General features: G+C 42.1%; 1 protein-coding gene across 1 annotated transcript in view; it reads right to left on the bottom strand.

Annotated features, from left to right (window-relative positions):
- me1 (malic enzyme 1, NADP(+)-dependent, cytosolic) overlaps positions 1 to 11,681 on the bottom strand; it is a 73,683-nt gene extending 62,002 nt beyond the window's left edge. Inside the window, exon 1 of the mRNA XM_041045421.1 lies at positions 11,523 to 11,681. Coding sequence (XP_040901355.1) covers positions 11,523 to 11,651 — 129 coding nt within the window. The 5' untranslated portion in view covers positions 11,652 to 11,681. The remainder of the gene's footprint in view (positions 1 to 11,522) is intronic.
- Between the last annotated feature and the right edge of the window lie 2,281 nt (positions 11,682 to 13,962).

Below are 13,962 nucleotides of genomic sequence, written 5' to 3'. Positions count from 1 at the left end.
TAGTTTTTACTTATTATTGACAAGACTTACGCTGCGATACAGTAGATAGCTCACAATGACTAATGCCTATCTACTTCTGAAGAAAAGAGGCAGTTCAGTAAAAGGTCACAAGCCACTAAATGCTTCAATGAAGGCAAGTTAAATGGAAAAAAAAGAAAAGGTATGATAATTTGAACTGGAACGTTACTTATCATTAACTCTTTTACTAAATAAGACAAGATAAAGAAGAGTAATTTCCTGTTTGTGGCGGAATGAGCCGCCTCATTCTGACTTGTTAGAACTGAATAGGAAGTTAAATAACTGGTCAGTGTCCTTTTTTATGCACGTAATCTCCCACTTTTGAATATGTTCGTATTCAGCGTGAAGCTACATAGACAGGTTGCTCTATTGTGCCCAAATCCTGTAGATTTTCTCAGCGAAGGCCAAATGCCCCCCATCTGTTTCCTGCTAAAATAGCAGCCACAGCAGGGTTCAAGAGGATTGCCCTGCAAATTAAACCCTTTAAATCCATCCCTTCCTCTCAGGAGGAAGAGAAAGAGCGCACATCAGCTTCCATCCATCTCTAAGATTTTCCCAGTGAATGCCTCCCAGTAAATGTCCCGTGGAAGACCTGCATGTGCACTCTTGTTCCTAAACAAATTTGGTCATCAGCAGGCCGAGAACTACGGCACTCAATCTTTGTTCCACATTCATCAGGAAGACAACTAGTGTTTTCTCTATCAACATTTCTGCACCGTGCTAATAATACTGTCAGATAGGAGCATTGAGAAAAAGCATGCTGACAACAAAATGAGGAGTAATGAAGGCAGATTTTGAGCTCTGTGTAGGCTTTTTAAGATTAATTTCAAATGTTTGATTTAACTTCCTAACTGACTGTTTGTTGGATCTAAATTACAGATCTTGATCACACATTGATGTATGTCTTTTTCTTGTTAAAAAAAAAAAAACAAAAAACAAAAAACAAAAAAGTCATTACTCTCCAGCCTTAAAGGACCTGAGTTGAAAAATGATATCAGCCAAGTGCTGTTGTTGCAAACCAGGGTTAGAGTTTTGCTTAACGTGGGACTCAAAACCATGTGATGAGCAATTAATGGTTACTTTCCGGAATTTAAACTAGTGTAACCAAATAAAAACAGCAGAAAAAAAAGGTTGAAAAATTCCTCATTATTACAGTCTTCCTGTGTTGTTACGGAAAATTCAGGGGGCCACCTGGTTTATTTTGGCTTATTTTACTTTAAATTTGGTATTTGGTACAATATTAAGGAATATAATTTAATTTTTCATGCACTTGTGTAGTAATGCAAGGTGTTGCAACAGTTATGAGAGATTTCATGTCTAAAAGTGAGTTACCAATGATAATGGATAATATGTACTATATGCTAAAAGGCAGTGTTTTGTATTTTTCAATATTCTTCTCTTTCGCATGTATGTGGACCATATTTCTCTTGTTTTTTCAAGATGTATTTTTATTTCATTTTATTTTCTATAAACAAGGCAAAAAAAAAAAAAAAATACAGGGAAAGTAACTAGAAAAGTGATCTTGGCATATCTAAAAATAAAGACACCATAATGTGTATGAAGTTTTGTTCCCCTGGCTTCACTAGCATCTATTACAAAGCTTTCAACATACAAGCCTTACAACAGCACATCTTTTGTCCAAATGTGCCATTAGTGAGAGCAGACAGCAACTCGGGCTCTAATTTACTTCTCACTTTCATGAGTCATGATCCCCACCTAGCAACACTGAGCTCCAACACTGCCCAAAAGAAGCGTCTTAAATTCCTGATCCACAGCAAATATGCAAGCCCAGGGCTCCTTAAATCAAGAGGTGTCAACTTGTGAATGTACAGACACGCTTGTTGGTCAAACAGCCTTGAAAACCGAGCCACTGTTGACTTAGGGAGGGCAGCCTTGAGAGGGTGGAGGTAGAGGACATGTAGAGCTCTTTAAAGGCAGCCAATCCCCTTAAGGAAGCCTTTTCATGCTGCACAGTCCAGGTCCCTTAGGAGCCTGAGTGTTGCTGGGAAAGCGTCCAGACCTCTGAAGAAATCTGCAATGCGGTGAAGCCTTGGATCCAGATATTCACTTTTGGATAGTGATGTATCAGCATTCAGTGGCCATGTGCAGGTGAGAGTCCCGCCGGGGTCCCGAAGGGGTCCCGCCGGCCCCGTCTGACTGCACAGGTGTTTGTGACTCTCCTGTTGAAAGCTCATTTGTAATTCTGTCCTCCTTCTGAAACAACAACCAAGGAATACTCCACAGATGAGTCATGTGGAGAGAGTCCATTAGTTAAAAGAAAAAAAAAGTCAAACTAATCCTTGCCATTTACACAAGTAGATAAACTATGAGCAAAAGAAGCTGCAATAATAAGACATATATTAACTTGCACGGTGAAGTGCCCACTGGCTGAACCGTCTTAATAGCACAGGAAATCCTCAATTAATCTCTTTGTGGTCTCACAGAGGGCCAATCCAATTTCACAGGCTGACTCAAAATAACTGTCTAATTCTGTAGGCAATACCAAGGAGGAACAACAAGGATATTCTGGCATCACGAAAGAGGGAAATTATAGCTGCCTTTGCAGCGGCCCTCTTTCTGCTGCAGCAATGAGCTAAGCTCCCTCACTCACCTCTGTGACTACAGTTAGTGACGCATGGCATCAATACTCAGAAGCGAACGTGTCAAGCGAATATAAGGGCCCCACTGAAAAGCGTTTTCCTGTTGTCACTGCTCGTTTCTGTGATGACAGAAATGACCACCTACATGGCAGCTGGTTCTCTAAATGCACCCACTAAAAAAAAAAAAAAAAAAAAAAGAAAAAGTGAAAAAAATTACTTTTCTCTTCACAAAGCACCCCAGAAGGTGGAAGAGTGAAATTCATCAAAGTAAGTGGTTTCTAAAAGTTTCGTGATGTAGGGACAACTTGGACGGCTCGTAAGTAAACTACTGCTCACAACATAACCTCTGACCAGCTTCTTTCTATTTTCTCTCTACTGTTTACTCCCTCCAGCCAATGTACTGTCATAAGTTTACACCTTTTCACTCAACAAAGACTTACAGAGAGTTAAGGAAAGCTCTCCAAGCTACCGAACTTACTAACGGCAGGCGTGCATGCTGGGTAGCTATGTCGCTAACAGGACACGCAGTTCAGGCAGTTTCTTCAAAAAACGTGTTTCTACCATTGACTCATGTTTCATGTCTGTAAACTATTCCTCTTTGTGGAGCAGTCTGCATTCTGACAGGGGAGGTAAGATACCAGTGCAACACAGATAATAACCTTCCTTCATTTTGGACTCTCCATCTCTCAGTTCTCTCAAAGGTCACTACTGTCAAGAGAGCTTACTATTTGTCAATGCCACAAATTAGTGTGTTAAAGTTCACAAAAGCTGAGCTCGACAAAAAAATTGCACAGACTTACACTGTGATCCTGTGATGGCAGCAGTTCCACTGGCATCAACTGACTTTAAATGTGGGAGTCACTTCAGCACTTTATCTGACAGATTTTAGGCTCTTTATCATATAAAGTCCATTAATACTAACCTCCGTGTTTTTTGTTTTGTTTTGTTGGAGCTGCAACTGCACAAAAATTGTCAATCAACACAGGATCAGTGATACTGACAGTCTATCCTTTGTACATGATAGTCATACACCCACTATGTTGCAGAAAGCTGAAACAAAATACTACCAATACTACTTTAAATTCTCGCTGCTCTATCTGTTAAAACAGACAGAGACCTCCACCACTCCAATATAACAGACAAAAGCGGCATTGAGGAGTAGAGGAGAAGAGAAAGACAGGAGGGGCTGAAGGAGGAGGGATGCTTGAGATGAGCTTCATAGGAAGGTGATGAGGCTCAGACTCCCCCTCTTCATCTGGGACAGGCTAATGACTTCTCTGTTGTCCTCCCATGAATGAGGACCATCTTACAAAAAACACAAAGGTGAGCTGAGGAGGTAGGGCCATTTAGAAGGACCTGCTGCTGAATAAACACAGCATCACAAGTGTGTGTGTGTGTGCAGAGGCAGTTGAATTGGCAGTCTGATCATATTACACTCAGTTTATTCGAGCCGGTCCTGAAGAAAACACTGATAAAAGCACTTATGTGTCTGCAGGTTAACAAGCTATTTAAACCAGCTTGTGAACATGTCAGAGTGTGTGTAAAGCTCAGGATCTCAGGCTGGTTACTGGAAGAGGATGAGGGGTACATTTTCTTTTTGTCTGGCCGATCCACTTCAGTCCATCAGAGGAATGTCTGGTCACTGGCAATGCGTGCGGTCGACCTGAAACACCTGGCCACACCTGGGACAACCCACACATGCACACTCAAACAGTATACACACATATTCATAGAGCTCTGCAGACGACCAAGTGTGGGGGATTGACAAGTGCAGCTGCTCTGGATGAAGCCTGAACAGAGAAAGGTTTGTCCCATTTTTCACCGCTCAGTTAAATGTAGCCTTGTAATCTGACATCCAGCATCACCGTGTTCAGACTCACATAACCACTGTCATCCACCTCTAAACCTCCCATAACATCCAGTACATACAATACACACATACTGGTATTGCAACATGATTTGGAATGATTGATGGTCCACTGGCCAACAACATGATGTATAAAACTGCTGATCAGCTGTGTTTACTTATTAATCAAAGGTGCCAGCCCACTTTAATCCCTGCTAACATCAATACAACAATCTGCTAAATGTGTTGATGTTTAGCAGATACAATGTTTACTATGTTCACCATCAGTATAGCTTGTTAGCATGCATTTGCTAATTAGGACTAAACACAACAGCTGAGGCTCATGGGAATTTGTATACATTAAAAATAATATTTTTGACCTGATGATGGCACCAGATAAGTCAAAGGATCATCAGATGTACTGCATTCATCCCGTGGGGAACATGAATGTGCAAATTTCATACAATCCATCCAATGTTTCACTCAAGCCAAAAATGTCAGCCTCACGGTGGCGCTAGTGGAAAGGTCTGGGGGGGGGGGTAACCAAAGTCAGTCGCCTTCATCCACTGGGGAACATGAATGTATGTAGAAAACCTCATGGCAATCCATCTAATGCAAAAACCACAGCTGCTATGTGCCAGAACTATTTCTTAGCTGAACACAATGACTTCCTGGAGTCACTGTCATGCCAGTTAACTGGCTGTCACTGCTTCCAGTCTTTATGCTGAGTTAGGATAGTCACACACTGCCTCTAGCTTCATGTTTATCTTGCCGACTTGAGTGTGGTATCAATCTTCTCATCTAATCTTCTCACATTTGTCCTTATTAGCATTATTAAGTGCTCATTGGTTGTTCCTGGCTGTGTCAAGAGATACTTATGAAACTATTTACTTTAAAACCCCTGCTCTGTCATGACAGACCCATCAGAGGATTTTCCCTCAGACGTGAAATGTTGATTGTACGGTGGACAGGGGCCTGAGCCTGGAGACCTTGAGACTGATAAATGTAGAAAGATTACCAAGGTCCATGGGAACCTTGGCTAGCAGCACAAACAGAGCAATGCTGCATTACCTCACCAACTCAGAAACTGTCAGCACAAAGTTTTTTTTTTAAAGTCTTGACTGTGCAGAAAACAAACTTTGTCCTCGTGTCATGTTGACACGGTGACTCAGTGGGAATCAAAGTTCCAGACTGTACTGGCCTAAATCAGCACCAGATCATCAAGCTGTTTTCCCACTGGCACCTATTACCAGTTGTGACATAACTCTATTAGAGCGCATGCACTGTTATAAAAACCTTATCAGGCCTTAGCTGAGACACAGACCGGCTGGAGTACATTATGTTTCACATGGAAAACCCTGCAGATCAGTCACCGTGCGGTAACCAGCAAAGCACGACACATGCCCAAAGAAGAGGATTTAGAGGCAGAAACTCATACAGATATATTTCCACTTTAGATTTAAAAGCATCAGCATATTCGTAGCCATTCGTTTGTTTGTTGCTAAATTTGTTTATGCTGGTCTCGGTTAAAGGATAATTCCAGTATTTTTAAACACGGGCCCTAAGGAAATTGGAAACCTGGTGAAGGGAAAAGAAAAAAAAAATCTTTTTCTGGGAGCAAAAGTTGATGAGTATAGCAGCCAAACCAGAGTAAATCTAACACGAGAGTCTAATGACTTCCAGTTGCAACAGAGGGTTATCAGGACCGTCGCCATTTGGCATACCAGCACATCCTCAATACCCAATCAGATACATTGTTGCTCAGCGCTCACCAAGAACAGAGACTCTTAATTTCAGTCTTTCATCTGACGGGCCATCTTGCAACGTCATATGTGGAGCCTGCGGTTACAAATGGGGCATCCAGTTGCAGCGCTGTCTGGGCATGGGCTCTCCATTTTATTCAGCATTCGTAGGCTCAAATGATGCATAATGTTGGCGATTTTAAAAACCTCAATAAACAAAACCTTTCTGTTTAATCAAGGGGATCAATGTGTGTTTTCATGGGATTTAGCGCTTTAGGCATGAATGACAGCACCATCTCTCACCCAGGGGCCTACTGTATTTGAATGCATGTCTTTGTGAGTCTATTATTCATTATACGTTTTACTTGTTTTGGTGCAAACAAGTAAAACGTGGCTTCCAGACAAACTGTAAAACTGCAAAACAGAATAAGAACAACAGCTCCTGTTCTTATTCTCCTTAACCTTTATGACTGACTGCACTTGTTACGGTCACCTTCACCTACAGTACAGAGCCAGTGAATGGGCATCTGTTGGTCGCCGACACACCGACAGCTCAGTTCAGTGTTTGAGGTGAAACAGCATCCCTGATTGGGTGCTAAGAGCGTTTTTAAGGAGGTTGTTGTTGTTGTTGTTTTTCAAGGCCGCAGCAGTCGGAACCAGCGTCAGAGAGACGTACTAAGGGCCGGGATTCACACAGATGCCTCATTAATGTGTGATCAAGCAGAGAGACAGAGGACGTCTGTGGAGCGTGGCCAGCGCTCTCTTCCTTGCCACAGAGAACCCTTTCTACACCTCGCACCCCACTTCATCTCTTTATTGCGCGGTGAACACACACAAAACACACCTATAATATCCGGTTCCACCTCTGGAGAGGGAGGAGGGAGCGTTACAAAGAGTAAGGTGAAACTGTGAGAGTGCGAGTGTGTGTGTTTGCGCCCATACATCTGCTCGGCATGCACATATGTGTACGTGTGGAGAGATTAAAAGGAAATCGAAGCCTGTCGATGTGAGGACAGGCTGCTTTCAGCGCTGCGTCCCTCAGCATCAATTAGCAGGTTGGGCTGTGACTGGCTCCTGTTAGAGGTGAAGTGGGCCAGCTGAGGGAGGTAAACACACCTCATCCCCAGGGCTCGCTGAAATCAGAGGGAAGGCAACAATGTGCCACTGCCTGAACCACAGAGGCCTGCCTGTGCCTGGCCACTAACACGCTTTAGCAGTCATTTCCTACCTTCTCCTCCAATTTCCTCGCCCCGGTTCATGTACATAGCTGACAGTGGATGGTTCACCTGGCTGCATAAGAAACCTTTTTCTCTGCTATTACTCTAACCCGTGTGTGTTTGAAGGAGCCTGTGTTTAGGGTCGTTTCAGCCAACTGATGAGAGGGTCAGGCTGATCAGATACAACATTCGCTCTGTGTAACGTATGTTTTGGTGTCTCCTCAAACCACAAAATGAGGTAATAATGCACAAAGGTGGAATTTTATTTTGGTCAAAATAAACAAAAATGAAAACTCATTATTTTCCTTTGGCAGAATGTTTATAGTTTTAGAAATCCCCCCTCGTTTTTCTCCTCAGATTGAACAACCTGGTGTGCTGAGTACAAACTGTCAAAGCAGGCTGCTCAGATCCTTGAAGCCGAGTCCTCGTCTTGTAATTAATCCTATTAAACCCCACCTTTTTACAAAACAACAAAACAGCACAAATTGTGAGCTCGCTTAAGATGGCCAACTATAAAGTGAGACGAAAAGCCTTCTCATAAAAAGAACAAAGAACTGAGGCTCTCGTAACATTCACTCTTAACACCAGTCAAATGAAAGAGTGAGGAAATGGAGAAAGGGAAAGGAGCAGGAAGGACAAACAACAAGTGAACAAGTTAGTCTTAGAATTACTGATATTAATGCCCAAATCACAACAGAACAGACAGCAGTCATGCTTCCACATGAATTTAGGTCAACCTATCAAGCCCTCTTTAGGAGCCCCCCTGTACACTGGGTCCATTCAGGGCCCCAAGGTGTAAATTGAGATGTAAACAAACAGTTTTTCTGGGCCAGGTCTAAGCGCTGAAGCTCTAGGCCTCCAGATTGACCTCTAGTACAAACAGCCATCCTCACAGCCGAAAGAGAGGGTTTTCAAATTAAATCAGTTAGCCAAATAATTAATCTTCATTAAAGGAAAATCAAAGAGGGGCCACTGATATACCACTGATAACAGCAACAGAGTGACCCTCAATCTGAATGGGTCAGATGTTTCCAGTATTGACATGAACATCGAAGTTTATTTTCTGAAACATTCAGAGGATGATGTTGAAAAATTGAATAAGGATTCAAGAAAGCAGGGTGGCCTCAAGACCTGTGCTCAGGTACCAAATATTGACTTCATCTCAATATTTGGCGACAGTCAACAAGTGGTTAGCTACACAGATAGAAATGAGGCTAGTACAAAGACACAGCACTTCTAAGAGCAGTGAAAGAGATCAGGGATAACCCCACAAAGTCCTTTCTTGCAACTGCTCCAATCTCATAGTGACAAAATACGTAGATGAACACAAAACGCAAATATTTTTCTGGTGAAAGACACCAGCCATTGTCTGAAGGACAAATTTACATTGCAGGAGAAGAGAATGCTCAAGCTGGCTGAACACAATAACAACTGAGTAAACAAAAGAGAGGTAAAAGAATGTAAAGTACACGTAAAATCAAAGGATATAATAGGAAATCTCTCGAATGTGCAGTTCAAAACATCACAGCTGTGACCACTGAGCACCACACCACAGACAGAGAGCAAATATGGATTATTACATTAAAGTACAACTTAAAGCCGATAATGTTTACTGGGCTGTGCACTGTGATGAGTTGAGGCAGCAGATAGACAAACTATCGCGGTCTGCTTCACTGAGCAACTCTTTGCATCTATTTCCTGTTTTATTCTGAAATGACCTTCCTTGTGTGTCCGTTATCATTTTACTTCCTGTCTGTTTTTTCCCACCTACCTGATTGCTTCACCTGTGTCCTATTGTCTTCCCCTCACTAGTGCTTTTAAGTCTCTGTATTTCCTTCACTCCTCCTCAGTTTCCTGGAGTTACCTCACGCCTAGACAGCAGGACTGACTAAAACAGGAACATGTCTTTTCTATCACGTGAAATATACTGGAAAAAAAAGCAACTGAAACACTCCGTCCACACTCCACGCTCCATCTTCACATTACTTTTGCAAGTGAAACAATCATCAGGTTGTGCAGGTTCAGGATATGTCCCCATAAACCCTATCATTTCTGTCACAAACAGGATGTCTGTTGTTTCTAGTCTCTATTTTATTTCGTTGCTAAGCCAGAAGAACAGACCCTCCTTCTGTTTTTGACCATAATGCAATTCAGCTAATGTCCAACTAAAATCTAATGTAGTGGTGCACATTTTCTCAATGACATCTGGTCTGGTTTATTTTCACAACCACTGCTCCACAAAACATGACATTTGTATGTTGGTTTAACTCACCCAGATTACAAAGGATGCCCTAATTTGTTCCTAATAGTCATAATGCATCTGTGTATACACACCTCACCTCACTCACCCTACTGGACCATGCACGCTTACACACATGAAAACAAACACACACACACAAAGGGTTGGTGTGTATGTGGTGGTCTGAGGAGTGGCGTCATTAAGTTGCCTAACAGACAGAGACCTCTCTGTGCAGGCACCACCACACCACCCTGCACTCCAAACACACTGGCCTGTTTGAACTCCACTGTCTCGCTTATCAGCTCAGCATTGACACCACCCAGGCTGGCAACTCCTTCAGCCGTGGTAAACTGCCCACAGCTTTTATCAGGCTGGGACTGCTTTCGCACCAAAAACACACAGCGATCGGCCTCTCAGTGTTCTCATATTTTGGATTTGTATCTGGGGATTGACAGTAAAGTAAACCAGATTAGGTCTGAGATTTGCCACAGATAGGCCTACAGCTTTAATGTTTTCCTTTAGCTGCCAATGGGGAAATATTTGGCCAGTGAGAGTTCAGAAATATGCTCAGAGAGGAAAAAATAGACTGTGCAAGAGTTCTAAAATTAGCCTGACATTGACAAAGAGTGGTCAGGCTACACTCAGTGTTTGCAGGGCACACTTGACATAAGAGGGACCCTGAGTTCAACCAGCTGTTTTGATGGTCAGTCAGCACCATGGACAGAGACCCTGTCCCCTCAGCTTGACCTCTGGGGCCCCATCCCACCACACAAACCAGAGGAAAACACTGGAAAGGCTCAAAGGCTGCCTGAGGCTCTTTTGTTAAAGATACATTTACAGCATGGGTGTTAAAATAAATAATTAAACAAACAAACAAACAAACAGGTGAATTCAGCAGCAAATGTTGGTCATAGGGATCGTGTTAGAAAACTCCGCAAACTACAGTGAAAGGCTTTTATCACAGTGGGAACATGCAAAGTCATATCTTCATCTCATGATCTAGGCTGCAAAGACGGATACTGCTCAGCATTATTTGTTGCATGACTTAGCAACTTCCAGCACAGTTCCTCATTTTACTCTAAGAAAAGCAAGTGAAAACCTGATATACAGCCATATTTGGTTTAGGTAGTTTACAGAGGCAGTGGTCATTTTATCTTACTCAGTATGATATCAGCCACAGCAGCTTTTCACAGTTTGCTGAATCACAGGTTGTAGTGTTTGTGGGGAGGGAGACAGACTTGATGAGTCCACACTCAGCATTAATAATGCAATAACAACGACACAGTCACGGCTCTGTAAGGAAATACGAGACAGGTCAATATAAACAAAAGCCCCTCTCTGTGTCACAGCAGCGTTTGGTCTCTTTAAATCTAAATATAACCGCGTCTAAAGCTGATACCTAAACCTCCTGGCCAGTGCTGCATTCACTAGCTCCTTGAGGGCTCCGGATAGGGGTCCGCGATACAAATGACTCCGTCTAAAATATTTAATGCATGCCTCATATCTTAAATATTTTTGGTGTTTGCTGCTTATAAAGTGAATAGAGGAGGAGCGTCAATGAATCTCTGGCAAAACTTAAGACCTTTGTAAACTAGATGTCTTTAACATGAGCACTACAGCCACTTATTAGTAAAACGTTGTTATGGGCCGACAATTTATAACTTGTGGGCCTTCTCCACCCCGTAAAAGTTAGTTAAACCGCGGAAATCGTGATATTACAGAACATGTCCATCTTTCCTCGGACACACTGACATTTATATTTGGTCGTTGCCATTTCCTACGGCGCCTGAAGGCATCAGCTAGCTTAGCCAAGCTTGTCGTTTCACAGAAACCTCGCAGAACCTGTGTCTCCGCACTGACCTTGTTGAGGTGAGGGTTTCGGGTAACATCGTAGCCCCTTTTCTTGGTGTACACGAAGGTTTTGCTCTTGTCTTCGGACTTGTGCATCTCTGTTTCAATCGACTCCCGTCTGACCACACCGTGTGACATGTTGTTGCCTCTTTAAATAGAGCGACGCCGGTGAACTATTGTGAACTCAACAAGTGGATACGCAGGTCCTGCCACAGACCTCTGGTCGCATGTCGGGTGCGTGTGTAGTCACTCAGTTTAAGAAGAGCCAGGACTCCCCTTATCAATGAGGAGGCTGTTTTATTGTTTCCAATAATCCACTGGAGGTCCTCATGTGAGCAAAGTCTCTCTGTGTCATGTCACCGAACGACAGGTGCAGGGGAGGTTATTGGAGCACCGTTTTATTCCTTAGTGCCTTAATTCTTATATGAAAGAATGTGAAAGTGTGTGGATTAGGCTGCAGAGTTATTAATGTTATATTAATGTGAGAATATCCAGAACCCGATAAATTAAACCTGTCTGATCCTCTGCCAGAGGAGCCACAAGCCTCCCTTACAATGAATCTTTTAATTACACCCTTCACTAATATTAAAAGGGTTTAGCATAGTTAATAAAAACAAAGTAAAATTAAACCAAAGGGACCATACACACCTCTAACTTTGCAAACAACGTGTTAATTTAAACAAATTAACACTGTTTATTATTTGAAGACATTAACAACTTTTGACCAGAATGAAAGCAATATGAGGAAAATCCATAGCAACAGCAAAACAGTTAATGTGTGGAAGTTCCAGTAGTTTTATATATAATATAAGCACTACTATACGTATAGTGATAATAGCAGTAGATTACAAATAGCAAAAGCAGCAGTAATAGTGATAATAATTGTGTTATGGTAACTGTCACACCGAGCAGCAGCATTCCCAGGACATTTGTCAGGTCTAACAAACAGCATACATGTTGTACCATATAGGACTCAAACTATGCCTCAGTTTTCCCCTAATGAGTCACGGCATTTGCCTCAAATACGTAACGAATCATCTTATGACATGATGTGTCTGAGACCTGTGACAAGAGTGAGGATATTCGAAGCCAAGGTCAACCTTCAGCCTTCACACAGAGCAGGAAAGTTATGCAACATTAGGTAACTGTGAGTCTGACAGTAAGGAATACCACAGCACTCTGGGAGGGGGAGAAAGGTTATTCAACCCTCAGTTCATATACCTCGTGATAATGGGGTGACTGCTACTTTTTCACAACAGTTTTACCACGAAACCAACTGATTTGTCAAGATCAGTATGTTGTACCCGTTTCATTTCAGCCAATCAGTGCAAATCTTTGTAAGAACCTGGATACAGTATGAGGAGGAGCTGAGTCCTCACTCACTATACCAGTGTGTCAGACATGAAAGGTTTTCAGGACTTGTGTATTTCCCTGTTGAACCATGTGTGTATAAGTTTCTTTTTTCTCTTCCTCCCTCATCTACATCCCTAAAACTGTATGCAACATCCCAACCATGCTCTGACTGGAGAAACTGTCTGAGCTTGTTGAATCCACACATCATTTCCTCACATAAAACAGCCACATTGCAGCTGTATTTAAATATCGTCGATCTGCTACTAGTGAAGAAATTATCTGTCAATGTTTCAGATTGTAATTATACAACTATAAATACAGTGTCCTCTACAGGACATCTCCATTCTTGTTTATTACAGGAGTAATAAACCTGAACTACCAATGCAGCACCAACAGGCTGTGGAGGTTCACATGGGGTCACAGGGGTTTGTACTGCATGGTTCCCTCTGGCATCTGACTCAGTCTCCTTTGTCCTCAAGGTTCAGAGTCAACATCAGACTTCTGCCAAATGGACAGGCCTGACTAAGCTCTGAGAGTACTCACTCTGTGATCAGCAGCTACTGATCCAGACACGCTGCCTACAGCATGCAGGTACCATGCAGGTTATTTCTCAACCCACTAATTCTGATAAACATCCCTCTCTCCAGAGCACAGATGTTTTAAAGTCCTTCAAATCTTCTGTAGTTCCCAATAATAATTTAATATTCTTGACTAAATAAGTCAGAATCAGAGTTAAGAAAAAAAACATCCATAGATATTATTTATTAAGTGTTTTACTTACAAAAAAGTGTGTATCTGCTTCATCAGGTTGATTTGATGAAGCATTGGCAAACAAACCACAGCTGTCAACGCGCCATGATTAAAATGTTGATAACTTCTGACATAAGAAATAAGTGACGTCAACTTTTTTCCACACACACACACACACACACACACACACACACAAAACCACAAATACAGAACTCTGCCTTGTGGATTAACCTAATATGTTCTAACTCTAGCAGAAAAGTGTATATTCATAGTTTGACTCCTTTAGTCAAAGTAAGAAGCTGATTGAGAAAATATCTTTTCAGGGCCTTTAAAAAGGTAGAAAAGT

The sequence above is a fragment of the Toxotes jaculatrix genome, chromosome 8 (genome assembly GCF_017976425.1).
Source record: "Toxotes jaculatrix isolate fToxJac2 chromosome 8, fToxJac2.pri, whole genome shotgun sequence".
Lineage (NCBI taxonomy): Eukaryota > Metazoa > Chordata > Actinopteri > Toxotidae > Toxotes > Toxotes jaculatrix.
This window is presented reverse-complemented; position numbering and strand designations above follow the sequence as displayed.